Below are 23511 nucleotides of genomic sequence, written 5' to 3' on the forward strand. Positions count from 1 at the left end.
AATTTAAAAGCAGAAATAGCATGATGTCTCCATAACCCACCAGGGAAATATAACACCTACCAGAGACAAAGGTAATGGCTTCTCTCTCAAATACCTTGGATTTTCTAGCTGGAAAACAATACATTATGCAATGCTGTATTACTATTCATGTGACAGAGGTTTTTCATCATTAGTTCTTATACACATGAAAAAGTAACTTAAAACACTATGGCCTAGATGCTCCAAAGTGACTAGTGATTTTGGGCACCCAACCTGATACTCAGACTAAGTACAGACAGTCAAAAAGCCCAAGGTTGAATTGATTCAATCTTCCCAGATTAGTCTAAGTTGCGTAGACTTAACTGATAAGCAAGTGAACAGACATTCACTTTTGATTCCAGAAATGCAGCCACATGCCTGCAGTGGCCCAGGCCAGAAGCCAGGGGGTTCTAGAGCATGCCTCCCTGCTTGGCTGGGGCTGGCAGCTTGGGAAAAGGCTACCCTGCCCATCCCGCAATGGGAGGTTTGCAGGGGAAGTACAAAGGAACTTGGGATGCTGGGGGACTGTGAATTAATTTGAATCTGGAGGGGGTCTGGGACAGAAGTTCAATACATCAATTTAACCTAAATCAATTAAGTCTGATACTACAGCCCATCCAGGCTTATCTTAAACTGGTTTCGGCCATTTTGAAAGTGGTTTAGGTGCACTGAATTTCAGTTGTGCTACAAATTTAAACCAATTTTCTATCACTTATACCAGCTTACGTGTAATTTCTGTCCCTAGCCTCAGAAAAATGATATTAAAAATCAAGGTATCCAAAATTACTGGTCAGTTTTGGGAATTTGGACATAGACACACTGATCATGATTTTGTATTGAACCAATATTGAGCACTCTCTCTAGATATAACAGAATCTGGATTTTTCACAAGGTTCAGTTCTTTAGTTGCCTGCAATGATGAGGTTTTGCAAACAAGCCAGGGGTACATACAGCCTCAGCAAACAGCTACACAGGACTGCTGTGGTGCTCCAGCTGTTTGCTTTGGCTTCTATTTCAAAGGGTGCCATTTCTCTAACCACTGTTGTGCTCCAGCTGAGTGAAGAAGCAGTGCCCTTCAAAGTAAAAGCAACAGCAATCAGCTGAGCAACTGGTTTTTAATCTGCCAACCTGCTATGAATTAAGCGGGTTATGAACCACCCCGATATAAAAAAATCCTGGTTTTACCAAATAAAAGGCTAAACATCTCTAATACTGAGAATAAAAATATAACAGATTTCTGTAACCAGGTTATGTTTTAAACATCAGTATATTTCCTTTTAAAGCATTCTCAGGGATCTCTTTAAAAAAAAAAAAAACCCCACAAAAATTCAGAACTCATAAGTCTAATGAAATCTAATAATCTATAGTAATCTTTCACAGTTTTTATGACCAGAAAATCTTCAACCAATTCCACTAAATATAATCTAACCTAATAATGTTCAGAATTTGTTTTCCATTGCAATGCACCCAAAATGATTATATATAACTTACAGAAAACATTTGAAGAAAGCACTAAATTATAATTTATACTTGGTTAATTATATACAAAAGCTTATCACAGGATGAATCATTAGCAAATTTTAATACGGCATCTAATATACTGGCCAAATCATAAACATAGGAAACCCTTGAGCATCCTGCCTCCACATATAATATTTTATATTACCTCAATAAATAACCCGTAAACATTTTTCTCTGAACATTTTAGAGCTGGGTATAGACAGCATTAATCAGTTTCTAGGGACAAGAACCATTTTCAAAACAAGCTGCTGGTGGCTTTGAAATCCGTTCAGGCTACAAAAGCGTGCCAACCAATTTAAAAAATGGATTTTGTTGAGCTGAATTTGAACCAAGTGGTATTTTGGGGAAGGAGAGGGAATGTTTTCCCACAGCAGAAAAGGTTTACATTTTGTAAACTCCTCCAGACTTTTCATTTGAATGGGATCAGGTGCACTCACAATATCTGAATCAAAGAATAGCATTTATAAAGAGAGAGGCAAATAAATTTGGCTCTTAGTTAATATGGTGTTGAGGCTAAAAAACTCCACCAGGTTCAAAAGAGCTCCTTTGGTTTTAGGTTGGTACAGCTCACCAACCCTCCAAAAATCCTATATTTGAGGATAATAGGACTATAAAAACATATGCAACTCTTGGCAAAAGAATCCAAATACCACACATGGAAAAAATTCATTAAAGTACTGTCTAATTAAAGCAGCTGGTTCAATCACTAATTTTAAAAACTACATTTGAAATACTGAGCACAACCCACTTCCTCTATCAGAGCTATATCTTGCTTAATTTTCTCTAACTATAAAGCTCAAACTTCACATCACACGAAATGCAACTCCCAAGACATGCTTTCAAGAATATAATCTGTAAAATGTGGTAGGGAGATTTGGAATGAGAATATGATTGCAATATACATCTTACAATATAGAGTCTTTTATTTTTAGAGAAGATTAAATTGATCTATTAGGCCTGGCAAATATATCAAAAGTGCTTGCCACTTTTTCCATATCTATTAAGTACATTTGTGTGCTGAATTTATAAATGAAAAAAGAGGCTTAATCCCTCTGTAATTTCAATTTGACACAGTATTCTTCATTTCCTGTCCTAAAATGTGATGTTGGATATCTGTGCACTATTGAAGAGTTGTCACGTTTTCCCTAGAAGTGGCGGTGTGGTTCAAAGATGTGCAAAAGGAATATATATTTATCTAGACAACAAGTTAATAAAGATTGTAAATATTCTATTATGCATTCTAATTAAAGGTGTATACGCAATCAAGAGCCTCATACAGACTGATAACATCTAAGCCTTTTCCTGAGCAACTCATCCCAAACAATAGAGCATTTGGTGTAGTAAAAAAGAAAAACCCAAGAGAAGGAGCAAGAGTGTGTGAGAGAACTGTACCTACAACGGTCAACTTTACAGCTGTAATTCTCCACAAGCATTGCCTTGTTCCTCACACTTACCCTGAATCTCCTTTCTACCCATCACATCTTCAGCTGATCCCAGCCAACCAGCCCAGAACCAGGATGGATCAGCAAGCATTCCCAGGATGCCAGGAGTAATCTAACCTGGGCCTGGTTCTGCTGACTGAGGGCTCATTCTGCATATTCTAAACTCTCATTAACTTCAGTGGGAGTTTTGAGGAAACTAGAAATCAGAATCAGCCTTTCAGAGTGCAAATGGCTTTTAAATGCCATACACCTTTCATATAAAATGTAGTTTTCCTCTGTTTTTTAAAAATAAAACCAACTTATTTATAGCACTATAAATATTTACTGCTAATTCAAATAGTTTAGTTGGGCATGAAACGCAATAGTTTACAGCCTTCATTTCAGAACCACTTTGAATATGTAAGGTATACACGACTTGTTTATAAAAGAGAGGAAAATGTGGCTCTAATACTTTCTATGGCATAAGTCTTGCATTTTTTGATTTTGTAACAGCAGCCAGATGTGCTTTGAAGTTAAATGTTCCCACTTTGTTACTTGTTGTGGATTATATCCACTTAAACTGATCTGTAAACATTTAATGTCTCAACATTCATTCCTTTCATGCTAGTCTTCTGCAAAACTTCTTGTTCTCAAAATTATACCACATTAAAGGGGAAATATCACAATAAAGAGTGCCCAAAAAAGAAAAATTAAAAAACTTGTATTTATGAGAAACATGCAAATTTAAAACTAATAAGTACAAGGGCAAGACAAATTACAATACATATGTATGAGATGAGAAGGAACCATTTGAAGAACAGGGAAAAAAATCACATGACTCAAAGTTTCTTGGGGTATGAAACAAGTAAATCTCATAATCTCTATCTGAACTACAGTTGAACTCTAAATTTGTAAATACCCTTTCTTAATAAAAGCCAGTTTTTCACATACTTTTTTCCAATACTTCCATTCTACCCGTTATTCAGTGGGCTATTATATAAGCAACGGATCATGTTTCATTTTGTGAGAATTAGTACTGTCACCTCATCGCAGAGTGTGATGGTGGGAACATTTTGGAGGATCCCCATTAAAAATATCACTTGGCAAATGCAGAAAAAAAGACTTCTTGGAACCATCTCCCTTCTGACATTTCAAGGAGAGATGTCAGAGCAGACAAATTCAGCACATGGACATTTTAACAATAACGTCACTACACACACAGGGAGCAGAGAGACTGCCAGCTGTGTACCCAGTCTTTTCTCCTCTCCAGCCCTCTCCTCGGTGAGCAGGGAAGGAAAAGAGAGAGAAGAGAGTGGATGGAGCCAAGGGTCTATCCCCAGTGGATCAGTCATCCACAGTATGAGGCGACACGATCCTGAGAATAAACGGTGCTGAAGCAAGGAAGGAGCAGGAAAGGAATCATCGATTTGTGCCTCCGCAGAGCTGCTCCCATAGAAGAGCTGCACCTCACTCTTTCCAGAGCGTTTAGCACAAGGGCCTCCATCTAAACAATTAGTTGACAGCCCCTATTTCTTTGATGTAGCAACGAGCACCAATGTGTGTATATATAATTATGCCATCTTCCCACTCCATCCAGAATATTTTGGTCTTTGGAAGACACTTATTAAGGAGTAATTAATAGGGCTGTGCAAAGCTTCGGTAGCTGATTCGATTTGGAGGAGATTTGGCCCGATTTGGGTACTGAATCTCCAAATTCGACTCGAATCAGGAGACCAAGTAAAAGCTGCTAGCAAGCAGCAGCAGGACAGAGCCCCCGCCCCCAGTGCTGATGTGGGCACAGCAGCACTGGGAGCAGGACCTATGCCCTGCTGCCGTCTGGAGTGAGCCACGCCTGCACCCCACCCCCATGCCAGCTGGGCAAGCGGCAGCAGCGCAGAGCCCCCGCGGCTCCCCCCACCAGGGCAGAGGCTGGTACAGCTGGAGAAGCCAGGGAAGAAGCCCCCACAGCTGTCCTGCCCAGCCCCATCCCCTGCCTGGCTCCAGTCTCCCAGAACGTTTTTTTAAAAAAGCAACAAAAAAAAAAGCCCCGAACTCACCAACTCTGGCACCGGCTATGGGGGCCTCTGAGGGCTCATGGCTGAGCCTCCCCGCAAAGCGCAGGGCAGTGGGGATCACCACCCCCACCTGGCACCCGCACGGCAGCCGCCCCATGGCACGGGTGCAGCACAGCTCAGTAGGGTGCTGTGCACTGAGAGCTGGAGTGGCTCCATGTCATCCAGAGCCTGGCAGTGCTCAGCCCCAGTGGCCCCAGCTCCCAGGCAGTGCGTGGTGCCCTGGCAAGCTGCACTGCACCCACATGATGGTGCAGCTGCCATGCGGGTGCCAAGTGGAGAGGGGCAATCCCCACTGCCCCCCACTGTGCAAGGGGACTCTGCCATGAGTCCTCAGAGGCCCCAATCACTGCTCTTGCAGCCATTAAACATGGTTTTTTTGGGGGGGGGTTTAAGTTCTGGGACTAAGCTGTGGCTGGGTGGGGGGATGCAGCCAGGCAGGGCAGCCACAGGGGCTTCTCCTACAGCTCCCCCCGCCTGGGGAGAGGCAGGCATAGTCAGAGGAGCCGTGGGAGAACCTGCAGCTGTCCGGCTGTGCCTGCCTCTCCTCAACCGATCCAAATCACTGAATCCCTCTGAATTTACACCAAATCTTCTGAAGCCAATTCGTCCGTATTGATTCAGGACAGTGATCCAAATCTCCAAATCAAAATTGTCCTCCGAATCATCTGAATCCGAATCAAGTACTTCCTTATTCACACAGGCCTAGTAATTAACTAAAATAATACATCCTTATGGAGTATCAGAGAGTCAGAAGGTATGCTGCATGTTAAGATTTAGGAAAAACATTTGGATCAGCATGCTTTTTGCATATTTCCCAGTAACTTCTTCAAAGAGAAATCATGTTTGTTTTCAAACCATGGACAGAAAAACACACATGAAAGAGTTAAGAACACTTAGATTTGGAAATGGTAAACAACTCAAATGAACCTTGCCCTAAGTTCTTCCTTCAGTCTAACAAACCCCGGCAGCCAGCATGTTCCCTGCAGAAAGAACTGCTGAGTAGCTTTAGAAAATCTGAGTATGGACATTCTTATCTAACATCATAATTTGAAGGGAAGAACACTTTAATGCTGCTTCTGCAGTCTTTGTGGAAGGACATTAAAGCATTTGAAGACTGTTTGTCAGCATGAAAGTTGAATTTATTTTTTGAAGTCACAACACACCACTTGGAGTTCACTGTGGGAAAGTTTTTACAGTGGTGCCGTCCTCCAGCACCACCACATATACAATAGGTATGTTTATAGTAAGCAGACAGAAACTAAGAAAACCAAAAAAGAGAACAAATCAAAAGGCTTCTACAGAAATGGTTGAGTTTAACTAGAATGGAAGACAATGTAAAAGCTGAGCCAAGTTCACAAGAAACCACAGGCACATATTGCACTACTGCTGGAGCCACCCAAGAATTCCCCATATTTCTTTTGCTTTAACCATGTTTAGTAGCTAATTCCTTTCACTCTCACTACCTAGGTCTCCCTCTGCAGGCAGAAGATTCTCCAGAGAAAGAAAAAGACAATGCAATCCACACTCCCTGGTTCTGTTGACTCCTGAGCTGAGTTACACTTTCCTAAAAATTAAAACTGGTGTGAGTGTACAAACACATGGATTAGAATGGGAGCTGTGTCTACTTGTGCTAAGACTGAAACTGGTCCACTGTTTCCAGTCCTAATCAGCGTCAGAACAAACTATCAGGGATCTTCAGAACTGGTTATTCAGGCGCCCTAAGAGAAAGTAATTTTCAGAAGGTAGCAAGCACATCTACACATTCATTAATGCGTAGTGGCTACTGTGCATTTAATTTAGTACTTGTACAATGAAATACTAAATTCACAACTGGAGTTCCTGCATAGTAGTGCCAGCGAACACCATTTTAATGATGGTACTGCACGGTAGCCTAGTAATACTGTGCAGTAGTGTATTAACATTGTGTAGTAGCACATCACAGCACAGTATTATTAGGTTACTCTACAGTTAGCATCTTGTGTAGACTTGCCCACTGAGCATGCATTTCTGTAAAATCTGTACCTTTTAAAGGTATCTTCGACTGGGTATTCAAAGGCCAGGACAATCAAAATCAAAATTTAGTATACTAAATTTAGTATACTAAATGCTCTAAAGATTTGAACCTATAAAGAAATACAACATTTGTTGACATCAAAGACATTTTCCCATATTAGTTTCAATGTTAGTGGGTTTAATGGAAACTATCAGATCAGATTGGAAATAAAACAAAACCCTCTGGCTAGGCATTTTAAAATGTGCTTGAATAAGTACACTGCATGCTATAAAGCAGCAAGAACATTTAGTTTTAGATGAGTTTTCCTGAGACGCACGCCAATTTTTCCATAAATTTCTAAAGAATACTATAATTAAATGATGATAATATAACAACAAATGCTACTGATTTTTTATCCACTGCAAAAGAATAAAATATAATTATTAAAAAATAATATAAATTGAACTCACTGGGGCCAGCCCATGACTTTAAAGGTTGTCCTTCATTTGTTTAGCTACAAGTTTCATAGGCATTGTGAGAAGGAAATGTTTATTCTCAGAGAAAAACCTAATCGTTTACAGGACCCAGGGAATAATCTTAATGGACATCCAAGTGACTTAAGTTTAGTTTCCCCCAGAAGAAAAAAAAGCTATGATTCTGTTCCATACTTTCATCACCCAACCCAAGATAACAGAATATAAATCACTGACCAAAGAATTCCTTAGGTAGAAGTTCTCTTCTCTCCATGGGTAACAGTAAGAGACTATTTTTGGGAAGACTTAAAGGTCAAGTTCCGGAGCATTTTTTAATAATGGTCCCACGATACTTTTGATAACAGCTGAGGAGTTAACCTCTTTCTTCCGGCAAAAAGTCCAATACTGTATGGAAAACGGTACCCTACCTGGCTAATAGTACCCCTAGCATTTTCAAATGAACACAATATTCTCTACTTCCACACAGACCTGATGTTCTGTGTTTCTATGGTACATGACAGAGCCATCATATCATTCCTCAGAACTGGCTGTATTCCAGTAGCAGATGAAATGTTATCTCAGGGGCATTGTGAAGCTTATAAAATATTTCCAAACTGCTTTCGGAGTATTGAATGAAAGACAGCAAAGGTATGCGTTTACTGGGATCAGTTCAGTCATTCTGCTTAAATATTACCATACCAATTATTAAGTGTTATAATTGATCATTAAAATTAAATGCAATATTAAAAATATTATGACATTATTGACATTTTATCAGCCCTAGATGCTCTAAGAAATTCTTTCCCTTCCAGAAAGCTAAGCAACCTCATATTGGAGATCTGAGAGTTCCCAAAAATAAAGTTACTTTATTTGACAAACTTCTTTTCCTTTCATTAAATATATTTTATTGTACTATAAACGAGATTTCTAAAACAGAACTAAAACTAAGGTGTGGACATTTACAAATGCTAATATTGGTGCGAGAAGCAAGGATTCCTTGGGTATTATCTTTTATTGGACCAACTATGTAGCATTGTACATAGCTATATGTAGTACATAGTGCTTTTTGTACATAGTATTGCATTTATTGGACTATGTAGTTGGTCCAATAAAAGATATCGCCCTAAGCTAGGTCAGGCCTGGAGGGGCTGAAGCTGGAGCAGAAAGTAAGGAGGAAGAGGGCAAGCTGGGCTATCTTCCCAAAGCCATAAACACAGGTTTCCCATTTCTCTCTCTACCATCCTCCCCCATCTACATGCCTCCTCCCCCACAAATAACCTATCCCAGGCCACGGTAGGTGGTGACTTGGCTTTAGCTCTGAGCCCAGGGCCAAAGCCAGAGCTGAGTCACCACCTGCCCCCGGCTGGTACTCAAATCCAAGACAAGGCCTCCCCACCCCACCCCCCTCCCTTACCCCCCTTCATGCTGATTGGGAGAAAAAAGCTTTGTATTGCGGCATAGCTGGTAAACACGGCATGTTGATAAGGCAAAGCTGATGATGGCTCTCCATATGCTTTCAATGATAACTAGTTGAGGAAATCAGCCTTCTGACCCATTCAGAAGATAGCTGGGTCCCACAGGGTCTACATTCCTCTTCAAAGCAGAACTGACCATAACAATACATAACTTTAATCTCAAACCTTGCTTTTTGCAAGCTGCTTTACTTGGGGCATTTGAACAAATAAAAGGCAATACTCAGAGACAAAAATGAAAATTCCACTGGAAAAAAGGGATGACATGCTCAAGTTTATAATATACATATTTTATTTATAAACATGCTTTCAGATATTATAGAATCATAGAAAATTAAGGTTGGAAGTGACCTTCGGATATCATCTAGTCCCCTGCTCAAAGCAGGACCATCCCCAACTAGATCACCCCAGCCAAACTAAATCATTGCAGCCAAAAAGTAGATTGTTACCTAAGCAGAATGCCTAGTAATCATCATTCTATTGACAATCGTGCCACAACACAAAGGAACAAGGCTCCTGGCTCGCACACATTTTCTGGTACATCATATATTGATGTTCATAACTTGCCTCTTTGATCAGCCAAGGCCCTTAGAATGATGAAATGGTATCTTCGCATTTGATAGGTTTATTTGCTCCTTCTCTTGGAAAAATTGGGCAGGAGTATCATGCAAGTACTTAACCCACATTGGAAACCCTTTCTTTCTGAAAGTCAGTTATTGGTTCATGTACAATGGTTATACCAGCTACCAATAGATTACCTGCAGCCTACATGTCCTGAAAACCTTCATTAACATAGAACTAACTGTTGGTTTGCCAATGCTGAACTGGTTAGCCATGGTCCTGTAGGGAAACAGCAACCAATCCCTACACTTAGCAGGAAATCCCTCAGTCAGGTGTCCTGGCACTGGAGGCTCCTCCTTGCAGGTCTGGTTCCTGGATCCACTGCTGGTCATCCCAGCTCTGCCTGATGGGACCTGGGATAGCTGCCCTTTACTAGCAGCATCAGTCTATATATGGGAAATCTGTAGCAAGTATCTCCGGTCTCCCATGAATGCAGCACCCTCCAAATCCCACCATCATGTGTGGTACTCTGCACTACTCAGAGAATATCTACTTTGCAGCATCAACACTGCAGCCACAAGCAGGAGCAGCTTGTCTAAACAGGCCCAACTGCTCTTTTGGTTGGAATAAACAGAAATAAGGAGCATGTCACATCAGATGATTCAGAGATTGTTAGGGACTGCAAGGGATCTTGCAGATCATTGGATCCAGCCCCCTCCAGAAGACATCTGGGGTCAAGTGACCCCAGCAAGGTAACTGTCCAGTCTCCTCTTGAAAACCACCAGGGTGGGTGACTGCCACACCTCTGGTGGGAGTTTATTCTGCTAGATGAATCCTAGGTTGAGTTGAGCAAAGACCCATTTATGAAGATGGGGTTGAAAAGTACAGATTTGTTCTTCTATAACATATCACAAACCAATTCTGCATGTAGCTCTAGTTGGCAATGGTTTTAGTGGGATAAGCCCCCAGCAACCATAGCCCACTTAACTGTACTGTGTCAACACAGACACATGGGGGATGGGGCATGTGCAGCTCTTCAGCGCAGACACTCTGAAGTGGGGCTTATGTATGCAAATCAGGACACGGAGACACACTGCAGTAGTTATCCACCTGACTCAGCACAAGGGATTTGCCTCATTCAGAGACAGCATTTCAATTGGTGAGCCATTTTCTGTAATGTTCTGCATGTTGCTTGTTGTGAACACATGCTCAACCATGTTAACATTGAGGTGTTAATGTTAACTGTGTTAACTAACAGTTAATGTTAACTGTGTTAACATTGAGGTGTTAATGTTGAAATGTGTAAGAACAGATGGAGAAGGTCATCTGTGTTTCAGTAGGATCTTTGCTTCTTCTGTTGTTAGGCCAACTATTAGATAATCTGCACAAAATTAATAAATTAAGTCTTCTAAATTAAGTCTTTCTGAAACATGTATTATATTTAGCACTTCTACAACATTTAACAGCTTCAAAGCATTTATAAATATCAACATTTTCATAACAGCCTTGTAAAGTAAAGATTTTTAAGGTAAACATACACTTGTATTTACAAGGGTTGCCACTACTAATTCCTTCTAGTTTGTCCCCGACCAAAAATCCTCCCTTCTATGCTCAGAACTCCCAGAATTTCCTTTGCTCTAGTACCAATCTTACTTTGAGCATTATGAATCTGTAATAAGAGATTAGTTAGCATTTCAAAGTAAGCAGACACTTTCAAAGAAATCCTGAATCTGTATATTTCAAATGCACTGTCCAAAACATGATCAGACCCCTGATAAATAAATCTGTCATGTTCCCCATCATAAGACTGATTATTAGATTATTTTCCTATACGTTTATGTTCAGGGTGTTATATTTATTCTTACCTTGCCCTAGGGCCAAGACATAAAAAGAATAGCTTGGAACTATTTTCTGTCCCTTGTTAATATCAGGAGCTAATGTAGTCAGAGTACTGCCAAAATTCCTCCAGCTGGACACTCATTAGGCTCCTGTTTTGGTCACAGACTGAACCCTTGCGCTTTTAAGTTTCCCTCTGTCTATATCAGAGGTTGTCAACCGCGGGTACGCGTTCCCCTAAGGGTGCTTGGAAAGGTCACTAGTATGCTGGGCAGGCAGGGACAGAACATGCTCTGGGGTGTGGCAGTGGGGTCTCCCCCAGTGCCTTCCCACAGGTCACCACTTACCTGCGAGAGCGGGAGGGACATGCCTGATGCCACTAGCCCCACACGGCACACCACAGTGCCTCCCTGACCCCCACCCCAGCTTGCTCCCCTGATTGGCCAATTGCAAGGAGGTGCTGTAGATACCCTCTGCCTGTAGAGCTGCGAGGTGCAACGGGTCTGAATGGCGGAGGGGGGGGCGTGTTTCTGTGCCCGCTCCCAGGAACAGGGCAGAGGGGTGCGGGCAGCAGTGCCCCTCTGTGAACATAGGGCAGGGTTTGCACATGAACTCTGCGCCACCATTGCAGAGGGGCGGTGGGGAGGCGAGGCAAGGGCAGCGGCATCCCTCCACTGGCTCGCCAATCGCAAAGCTCACGGAATCGCATGTGCAACCAGCTGCGGGAAAGCAGAGCGTGGTGGTTCAACAGTGGGCGGCAGTGATGGCTGCTGCATGCGAGCTCCCCACCCTGTGTCCAGCAAGCACCACCAGATGGGGTACACTTGATAAAAAAGGTTGAAAACCCCTGGTCTAGATAGATTCAACCTCTCAATGCTTCTTTGTTACAGACATTGCTGGCTGCTCCTTTGCAACACTGGACCTCAAGTCCAGATGCTCAAGACATCCTCAAGACGCACACTTTGGGAGCTGCAGCCTTGTGCCCATTCCAGGTTACCATTTACCTCTCCTGTAACAAGTAAAAGCCGAAGCACAGAACACCGAAATTTTCCAAAGTTTTCTAATACAATTACCCTTTATTTTAGTTACTTCAAGAACTATACAGACATAGGCAAAAGAAGAAGTTACCTGTACACATCTCCCTACCTCATTTTTTTTCACCCCATAAGCAGTTTTTGAGTGTGGTCAGACTTTCAGTCCTTCTCCCACACCTCCATTATGCCCATGGCTTCTCCCCCAAAACACAGAGCATCTCCTCACTTCTGAGGCCAGCTTTCTACAGTCAATCTCTTGTCCCTTTTTCTAAGGCCAGTGAGAATCCCTCCACACACTTCTTTTCTCATAACCTGCAGTCCTTTTCTTAGGTGATTAAAATCTCCTATTTAGCGACTTATAGATATGCTCTAGGAGTTGAGTCTTGAAAAGCTGAATAGCCCTGGAAAGAAGCCAACTTTTTGTCCAAAGGAACTTCCACATGAATAAAAGACCAGGACAGGTTAACAGCCCTCCATTGTCAGCAGTTGTGACCACCCTGTAGAATGCCAGTTCAATCTGCAATGAATGTGGAGGAATTAATGAATTCAACACGAAGGTAAAGAGACAACAGAAGAGAGTGAAGTTCAAAATTCAAAATGAACTTTGCAATCTGACACACGTAGAAAATGAACTCTGTATCAAACTGAATTCACAAGCATGCAAAGATTCCCCAAACTGTGACCATAAGCATAACTTAGAAAATGTTCAAAGGCTGCTGTTCTGCAACAATTCAAAGTCCTAAAGCAATGTTTGGTTGTAACCTTATCTGTCTAGATATTTATACATCCCTATAGTCTGCAAGTGACTTAATATTCTTGTTACTGTTGTATATACAATTGACAGCTATTGAAGAGGCTCTTTGGAAGGTCTGTATTTCAGGTGATCCCACAGCAAAAAAGTTAAATCCTCTTAAAAGTAAATTTATTGCAGTGTTAAAATGCTGGAAACTGTGGTGTTATAGCTTAGAGAAATAGCTTGAGGTGCTCTGAGGACAAAGAAAAGGTATCTAAGCTCCTCATTTCACTGGTTCCTTATTTATATTTTAAGAAAGCAGGAAGACAGCTAGTGAATTGTCTCAAGATCAAGGTTTTTCACTTCTGGGAAGAAAATAGAGACACATACAATTTACATTTAGAATGTTAATGGATGCCAGAGCAAAAAACATGTTGTAAATAAGTTGCAAACATCTTGAACTCTTATTACTTATGGTTTTCCTGAAAAGTACCTTTCCATGAATGAGAAATGCTAGATAGGGTAGCCAACCTATTTAGATGTTGCCATGTTCCTCTGCGCTGGGCACCACAGGCAGAGAGAGAAAAAAATTATTTGGGTGGGCTGAGCACACACATGCTCTGCCCCCTTGTCCCCCACCCCTCCCCCCCCAGCAGGTAAGTCTGTGGAGGAAAAGGTGTTGGGGAGGAGAAAGGACTGTGGAGGGGCTGCAGATCAAGGCCCCAGTGGTGAGGGAGGGAGTAGGGCACAGGCAGCAGCCAGGACTAGGGTGAATGGGGCCCCACCCAGGATGGGTGGTGGGAAAATCAGAGCCCAGGTGGCTCGTCCAGAGGCATGGGGGGCTCCCACCACTGTGCACATCCCAGCTGAGGCCCAGAAGACATATGTTCCCCTGATCTGTGCACAGGGCAGAGGTGCTTTGCTCCCTGCTGTGACTGCCTCCAGAGCCACGCGATGCCACGTGCGTCCTGGTGCCCTGCGGTTAGGGGGTGCAGTGCAGGTCAGTGGTGGCAAGCATATGGCATTGTGCAGTTCCCAGGACAGCTTCCATGGGATGCAGAGCCCAGAACGCAGTGGCAGCTGCCTCTGCCCTATGCACAGATTGTGGGGGGGAACATACCCCCTGGGCCTCCCCTGGGGTACACACAGTGGCAGGAGCCCCCCCTCCCCCCAAATGAGTCACCCAGACTCCGATTGTCCTACCACACAGCCTGGCTGGGGCTCCATTCACCCCAGCCCCTGCCTATGCCCCTCCCCACCCCTGCTGCAGCCACTCAGAGCCCATGGCCAGGCTGCCTTGTGGCCCTACCCCATGTTTGGGGGACTGAGCCCCATTAGCCCTGGCCTTTCACCTCCTATGCTGGGCACAGAATGAGAAAAATAAGAAAAGTATATTCATATATTCAGGCATTTGATCAAACAGAGGATAATATTTTCCTACTCTATTTTCAAAGGAAAACAATCCTTGCTAAGAATGCAGATCTATTTTACATCAAGAGCTTTTATATTTATACCACATTTTAAATGTCGCTCGCTACATAGCAAAATACCTTCTGTGACTATGTTATTCCCCAAATAATTTCCCGAAGTTCCTGAAGAACGGTACACAGTAGCATAGCAACAGGGGAGAGGGAGGGGGTCCCAGAAGCCAGCCTGTAGGGGAGCACCTCCCATGTTTTGTGTGTGATCCACCCGCCCACCTGGTGGGTTGTGGGTGTCTTTAGCTGTTTCAGCCGGAAATTCCAGCCGCCACCGCTCCCCCCATGGCCAGTGTGCCGTGCTATTAATTCCCCCACGAAAGTGCTGTGGAGCAGGAGGTGGGGCCCCACACAGGCCAATTTGCCTTGGGCCCTGCACCCTGCTCAGATCATCCCTGGGGGTCGCAAATGCAAGCATCATCCTTGGATGATGGTGTCGCTGTGGAAGTGGTCTTTCTAGACGTTAAGAAGGCCTCTGACACTGTCTCTCACCCCACCCTCATCAATAAATTAAGCGACTGTGGCATTGATGCCTACACAGTTGGATAGGTAAAAAATTGACTGACAGGGCACACCTAGAGAGTAGTGGTGGACGAGTTGTACTCAACCTGGCGAGATGTGAGCAGTGTGGTACCTCAGGGCTCAGTCCTCGGGTCCGCACTGTTTAACATCTTCATCAGCAACTTGGACAAGGGGGTGGAAAGCATGCTGTCCAAGTTTGCCAATGACACTAAGATATGGGGCAAGGTGGACATATTTGAAGGGAAAGAGAGGCAGCAAACAGATTTAGACAGACTACAAAAGTGGACAGATGAGAATAGGATGGGTTCAACATAGACAAATGCAGGGTGCTGCACCTCGGGAGAAGGAATCCACAGCATACACAAGCTGGGGAGTTTCCTTCTTGAAAGCACAAGGGCAAAACGGGATCTCAGAGTCATTACTGACTCCAAAAAAGAACATGAGCCGCCAATGCCACACCGCTGCCAGCAAAGCCAGCCATACCTCGTTATGCTTCCAAAGATGCATCTCAAGCCAGTCCAGAGAGGTGATACTCCCCCTCTATGCAACACTGGTCAGGGTTGGGGTACTGCGTCTAGTACTGGGCACTGCACTTCAAGAGGGATGTGGCCAGCCCAGAGAGGGTTCAGAGGAGGGCCACCCACTTGGTGAGAGGGCAGCAGGACAGGCCCTATAAGGAGAGACTGAGGGACCTGAACCTGTTCAGCCTCAGCAAGAGGAGGCTGAGTGGGGACCTGGTAGCTACCTACAAACTGATCAGAGATCAACAGCAAATAGGTAGAGCCCTTTTCTCCCCAGCACCACCTGGGGTGATGAGGAACAATGGTAATAAGCTGATGGAGAATAGGTTTATGTTAGAGATCAGAAGGCAATTTTTTACAGTTAGGATGGCCAAAATCTGGAACCAATTTCCCAAGGAAGTGGCCCTCACCCCTACCTTGGGCAAATTCAAGAGAAGGTTGGATAATCACCTGTCTGGGGTTTTGTAAACCCAACATTCATTCCTGCCTGTGGCAGGGGGTCAGGCTAGATGATCTGTTCAGGTCCCTCCTGACCCTTGCTGCAACGATACATTGGCCTCTGGCCACCAGTGACCCACGATACGGCACTGACGGTACAAGTGTAAATGGCACTCCTCCACAGCAAGCGTGATATGGTAATTTCAACGACATAATGAGTCAAAGTTTTAAAATTTCAAAAACTGAATGACATGCATCTTTATAAAACAGTGTAACTGTAACATTATTTTTCCTTTTTTTTTTCCTCATGCAAATCTCTAGCCTGAGATTAAATGAAACACATGAAATGTCAGGATGGGCAATTTCATTATTTCAAAGCCAAATGCATTAAAAACTACTTCTATATCAGGACACTAGCTCCAGTCTTAATTATGGTGTATCTATTGCCAATTCATAACATGGATCCAATCCTCAAGTCTTTGCTCAAATCTATATACTAATAGTGTTGCCCAAGTAGTAACCAAGTAACAGTTTGAAACTTTGGCTTCAAATAAAAGTAGGAAATGAAATAAAGAAAGAGGGAAATATGTTTTATTTGAAAGGATATTATTTTAATGAAAACTGGATAACTCAAGATCTACTTCAACTACAAACCTAATCAAATGGGGCAAAGAATTAAACTGAAACTCAAGGAAAAATATACTGGTATAAAGAGAAAAGGACTGCATCAGAACCTTGGTGTTCAGAGACCATTATGATTGTGCTGCTGCCTGAGACAAGGATGAGTATAACTGAAGCAGCAAAGATAAAAATCTCATTATAGCAGTTGCTTTAAATTAAAATGAAATATAAACTTGTTTAAAGATTACCCAAAAAAGATCAGACTAGAAACACTAACTCTGAAAGCACATTCCAAATATCTGAAAAAAAACCCCAATACTGAATTATTTCAATAGTGTTTGATTAATTTTATCAACTCATTTTACAAGAAACACTGACTAACCATATTTATCTTCTGTAAGTAGTAAAATGTCAAAAACACACAAGACATTAAAAAACCCATTAGATATATGTCTTTGTCATAGCTAAAGATAAAAATCTGAAAAGATATAAACTGAACTTTTTATATTACTCATTTCAAATCTAAATGTTTTAAACCTAACTAAAATCCTCTAAATGGTAGGAGGGAAAATAAAGCACTGAGGGAGTCCTATCATCCATTATTGCTAAGACCCAGTAAATACTTGTACTGAAATTGTAGAACTTAGTTGAGAAAGAACTTTCTTCAAAGTCACTCCATTTATGTAATAAAAAACAAAGTATGTGGCAAATCAAACAAATTCCACCATCACCCAACACTGGAGCAAAAGCAGAATATTTACAAATAAATTATTAAGCCAATGATGCAGTGCTTTGGCTTATATTCCTGTATAGTCAGTGTAGATCCAATAGTCTATCCATGTGAAGTGGCTTGTCGGATCAGGGCCAATGATTTTGATTTTGATTTTGGAGAGGGGCTCTTTGCAAGTATTAAAAAACCATTAGAATCATTCTAAAGGAAAGAAAATTATATCACAGGAGGCCCAGTTTCATCTACATACTATACATTCTATGAGATAAACAAAAAAGGCCAAATTCTGCTTTCTGCAGGTGCATCTACACGAGACATTTACTGTGCAGTAGATTAATCAGCTGTGCAGTCAACATCTCGGTGTGTACACATGCACCCTTATTAGGCTGCAGTAAAATAATTTATTCCATAGAAGAACAGTACCTGTAAATAAATACAAGTACTATCCTGCTGTGCAGTAAAAAACTCCACAGCAGCATGTGGACACTACAGGGGCTGGCTGGGGCACAAGGGTGCTTCAGTGTGGGGGCTGCCTGCCACCTAGCCCACACTGAAACACCCACATGTCCCAGCCAGCCCCTCTGCAGCACATTAAGCTGTGGGGAACAGCCCCGGGCTGGAAGGCTGATGCCCTCCCCCAAACTGCTCCCTGCAGGCCCTCGTGCTAGCTGGGGCTGCAACGTGCTGCAATCCCAGGCACATGTGTAGACACACACCTGACAGAAATAAGCTCCAGAGTTTATTACTGGGTAGTAATAAACATGTGTAGATGTGCCCAGTTACTCCACCACGGATCCACAACAATGCCACTGAGTTTGCAGGACTGCTATGGATTTACACCATAAAAAAAGCAGAACCTGAACCAAAATGCAGAGTTATTTTAACAGTTTCTTCTTGAAATGACATGCACCCATGATTTAATCTTTCAAAATGTCATGATTCTCTCTCAATTGTTTCCATCTATAATAGGAGACCGCGTCCTAAACACAAGGTCTCGTTGACTATTTCAAAGATGCAGACTAAATTACCAAGCAACTTTCATTTTAAGCCAATGAATAAATAAATACACTGTTTATTTTACCCCAAGATTCCAACTATTGAGGCGAGCTTCAAGGTCACTCTCATCCAAAGAAATGTTTTTTTTGTGATGATCTTCCTGGAATATGAAAATGTCAAAGGAAATATTAGAAGAGCAGACATAGAGATACAATGCAAAAAAGCTTTTAGTTAGACTTTGAGTATGCCTTGCTGCAGTCACTGCTTCTCAGCAGCATAAATTCTGTGCTAAGCCTCATGCTGTTAGGGCTAGACTGCTACTGGTATCCAAGCTATCTAATTTAAAACTAGTATACATATATACACTATATTGCAGCCATGTTGGGGATTTAACGTGTGCATATGCTTTGTTCTCCTGTATGATCCCCTCAAAAGAAAAAAAATAAGGCACCCCATGAAAATTCTTCCCCCTCCCCAAAAGGAACCTACTAATCTGGAACTGGCTACTGTTCCTCTTGGCTTCAGTTCAATTAACAGCAACATGTAGCTGTTGCTAGGCAATTTGTCTCTAACGTTGTTCCTTCTTCCTACCCTCCATCCCTCTTCTCCGCACCACTTGAAGGCTCCATAGCTTAACAAACAACAAAGAAAAATGTACTACAGAGCTGGAAAGATCATCACCAGGTTGGTTTCCAGAGTAGTGACCTCCTTCACAGAAAGCAAATTTACAAGGGAGATCAAAATATTCCTTTCTCCAAGGAACACTCCTTCTGAAATCAGGCTACATATAGCAGTACCACAGAACAGATCCGGGTGAGAACTGCTCCAAAAAAAAAATCAGGCAGCACCCTGATCAGCCAAAGTAACACAAGTCTAAAGAGAAAAGTGAACTGGAGAGAGGAAAGAGTATTAATAGAAATAAAGCCACCAGAACCAGAGACAAGAGGAGCAATAAATCAGCTCCAGGCTAGAGTTCCCCCTTTCAGCAACTCAGTCTTCAAAACTGAGTAATGACTGGAGATAGGGCTCTCAGTGTCTTCCACAATAGGTTGGTCTGTAATATATAATAGTACAGTAATAGCTAATAATTTTATTTAACATATCAAATGGATATTTAAAACATATTCCAGACTTTTCTATTTCAGTTCCCCTACAATAAGTTCATTGTAGTACAAGGTAATTAGGAAAACAATGCATGGCAGCATGAATTATTTCATTTCATCAAGCTTTGTTAACAAGGAGTTTGTGTGTTGACGTGCAAGTCATTTTGGTTTCTATTTGCACTCATGTATACACCAAGACAAACACTCAAAGTGAGCTTTGATTTCAGGGAACCAACACCGTTGAAGCAATTCTTCACTTTTAACTAAACTGTACACTCTTCTTGCTGGACCTGGATTCTGCCATCTATCAAAGACAGAACAACAACATGCTACTGTATTTACTTGGGTAGAAGATGAGATTTTCACCCCCAACTATGGGGGGAAAAAAGCCCCTTGTCTTATAATTGTAATCTGTAATTGTCTTATAATTGTAATCTGACCAAATGCATTGTCTATCATTAAACTGCTGCCAAAAGCAGAATGGTTCCACAATGGAAACCACCCATACAGTTGATTAACGCAGCCAACACCATGCATAACTATAAAACATATGGCCCACATTGGGCAAACATGCTGCTGGGAACCTACCACAAGGATAAGTCAGTGAAGCCCATCTGAATAAGACATATGGTAGTGAATTACGCACAGTCCCACTCACCACCGACTCTTTTTCAAGTCATGAAGAGCCGTAACACTGCATACCCAGAATCCATTTATTGCCCCTTTCCACAGCTTTGTGCACATGACTAGCGTGGCCCTGCCCTCCATGAGGTGAAGCCAAACCAGGTTGTCCTATGGCTTATCTGCATAGGCATTTTTGGATTATGCCAGGACTTGTGATGAGAACACCCAGTCCCAGGCATGAGTGGGGGCTAATTAGCACATGGATCCTTTTGGGGTTTTCTGGAGTACACATGCATATACTGAGCAGTGCTGAGCTGCACAGTCACCATGGCTTGAAAATCCATTGTTGATTCTGGTAAGGCCCAGCTAATGAACTGTATGGCAAACCATGAGCTTTCTGGTTCTGGACTAACATCATGCATAGCTTGTGCTACATGTAAGTAGGTGCCCAAATGATGTTCAACAGTGTGTATGGAGTACCTGTGCTAACACAGCAGTTTCAACAGAAGGTAACATGCATCAGTCCTCAATAAACTAAATGCATGGGTACAATATACAAATTGCTATAGCCATGCTTAATTTCAGGGTCATTGTCTTCAGATTTGCTCCTCACTAACTTGTACTCAAGGAGAGCAGAGTCTGACGCTAAGGGGAAGGGGCTACTAAGGGAAAAAGATGGGGAGGAACACTGAGCAGCAAGTGACCCCCAGATTTTTTTCCCCTGCTGTAGCAGTGGGAAGGGAACAAATTCAAGGCAAACCTCCAATAATTAGATTCTATACTTGGAAAATTATAACTAAATTATAAATTTTCCATATATAGAATCTAATTGTCGGGAGAGTCATCTTACAGTTAGGGGAATCTTCTATTGAGTAAATATGGTATTTGTTCTCAGCAATCAAATATCCAACTGTTCGGCAAAGTAAAAAAAGGAGTATTTTATTTAAAAGCTTTTCTATAGGCCTCATCACAAAAATATCTGAGACAAGGACCTGAATCACCATGAGGTGCAGGGCTGCATCCATCATCGCACAAGAAATCTGTAGCACAGCCAACAACAGAACCCAGATCTCCTAGAGTTCCAATTCAGGGTCTGCAATGCAGTATCTTTTCTTTATAACGTGGTACATAATAAATAATTATTTTGCTTAAAACGCAGCTGATAACTATGGTAATAAGAATTTTTTTAGTCCAAAGCATAATAAATTGAAAAACATCAGCTACATTTTTAACATTATACTAACTACGGCCTAGAAATCTCATTCACAAATGAAAATGCATTGACAACATATATATATTTCTCAACCAGAGACATTTTTTTTTTTACTGCTTGTAATTGACATCTAATATCAAATCTGTTGGACTTTCAATGATTTCCCATGATGTCTGTTTAGTCTGCCTCACTCACTAATGCTAGTTGTGGACAGTTTCATACAGGATAAAACAGACGATCCAAAATTTACCCTTTCAAAGGTCAACTATTAATAAATGAAGCCAAAGTAAGTTTAAGCAGTTTCTTTAATCTATTATTGCAAAATACAAGATGATGTCAACAGCAGTTAATTGCCAAATTCTTTAGTGGGAAAAATACGGCAGACCAGCTTTGTTCCACCCCAGCAGAGGTCATCCATTAGGACAAGTGGGAGTATCTTGCATGAATTTTTTTCCACAACCGCAAGAGTAGACTGATGAGCTTCAGTCCTTCCCGCTGCCATTTTCTACATTCCTGCATCTAGGGATCATGACTCATGCAATTAACAATGACAATCTAAAAGGGCTACATAAAAATAATTCATTACAACAAGATCAAGCAATATAGCAAAAAGTAACAGTATCTTACAGGCATCTGAGTGGCATTGTTGTCTTCATCTGATTGGTGAGGTGGACTTGCAGAATGTGACCTTAATGCTAGTTTTCCATTGTATTTATATCTTTCCCTGTCAACAAAAAAACAGTAACAACCAAAATGTAAGGAATTTATTTGCAGCAATTTAGGGCACATGGTGGATCTTGATCTTAAAATATTTTTCAAGACATAGATATATGGTTTTCAAGTTAATAATTCATGTTTGACCTGCTTAAGACAGGAAAACTTTCTTCAGGCTTCTAAATTTGGACCTTTTAAAAACAGGGAAAAGAATAATGAACTTACATACTCATAAGTCTTAATTTTTTACTCATTATCTGCTCCTGCTTGTTATACACACAGACGTGCGCACACACATGTGCATGTGTGTGTATTACTAAAACACAACATCTGTGGCAGTTCAGTTGTGATCTTATTCTGAATAATTGCATATATTTTAATCAATTCATTGTCTAAAGAAGATATTTCTCTCAATATTAGTATGCTTTATTTTGGTATATTCTGAAAATATAATCTTTGAATATGACAAGATTTTGCTGCCTGGGTAGTGTTTTAACAATGGAAGATGGTCTAATATTGGGGGAAAAAAACAGTGTTCTCTGTAACCTGTGCAGCATGCATGGCTGCACAGGCATGTCTAGCAGAGCAGCATGTGTGGCCACGCACACCACACAGCTGAGAGGGAATACTGGAAAAAACCCTAATTTTTTTCTTATTTATTATTATTTAAAAGATTTTTAGACTTCTAAAAAATTGTCACACACACACACACACACACAACTTTCCATAGACTTTGCTACCAACTCCCTTAGGTGTTTTTTAAAAATCCACTTTTAGGCTGATATTGTTACATTCTTGAAGGTATCTATCACGTTCTTGGCTCTGGGTTCTCTATGCATCAAACAAAGTCAAAACATTGGCACAATTCCCTAAATTTAACAGGAAACTACAAAGAGCCTCCAAATTACTAGAGATTACTAAACCATATATGCCACTGAAATATTCAGAAATAGAACATCTATATTATGAAGAAACTTATAATACTGGTGAGATTCACTGTTTTCCACCAATATCAGCAGTAGAGAGGGTTTTCTGGCAGTTATCTTCCTTTTCTAGAGCTGAATGCAGAGCTAAGGGAGGAAAGAGACTTGGAGAGGGGACAGAAAAGATCTAGCTTTGGGGAACTAGGCAGAAGAATCTGAACAAAGCAACCTTTCAGGGACTAGCAAGCAGCCCAATTTTTTGAAGTCTCTCAATTCTTGTGTCAGAAAATATCTGTTGGGCTTACTGGGAAAGCTTCCCATCTCCCTTTAGGCTGGAGAAAAGCAACCTAATATTGCCATCCCTACTATATAAAATCTTACTTCTGTTGTTTTGCTTGTAAGAAATAGGAGGAGCAGAACTGGAATTTACTTACGAGCTGCCACCACAGTTCAGTGGATATAAGAACAGAGTGGATTTACAAGCATACAGG

The 23511-nt window shown here is 41.6% G+C and overlaps 1 protein-coding gene across 2 annotated transcripts in view; it reads right to left on the minus strand.

Annotated features, from left to right (window-relative positions):
* Nucleotides 1-23511, minus strand: part of CEP112 (centrosomal protein 112) — a 275736-nt gene that overhangs the window by 225370 nt on the left and 26855 nt on the right. Inside the window, exons 5-7 of one of the 2 annotated variants that reach the window (XM_019542364.1) lie at nt 22011-22107; nt 18529-18603; nt 61-108 (exon numbers count right to left, since the gene is read on the minus strand). In XM_019542364.1, coding sequence (XP_019397909.1) covers nt 61-108; nt 18529-18603; nt 22011-22107 — 220 coding nt within the window. The remainder of the gene's footprint in view (nt 1-60; nt 109-18528; nt 18604-22010; nt 22108-23511) is intronic. The other variant, XM_019542365.1, reaches the window with a different exon arrangement.

The sequence above is a fragment of the Crocodylus porosus genome, unplaced genomic scaffold (genome assembly GCF_001723895.1).
Source record: "Crocodylus porosus isolate Cpor-Errol unplaced genomic scaffold, CroPor_comp1, whole genome shotgun sequence".
In the NCBI taxonomy this organism is placed as follows: domain Eukaryota; kingdom Metazoa; phylum Chordata; order Crocodylia; family Crocodylidae; genus Crocodylus; species Crocodylus porosus.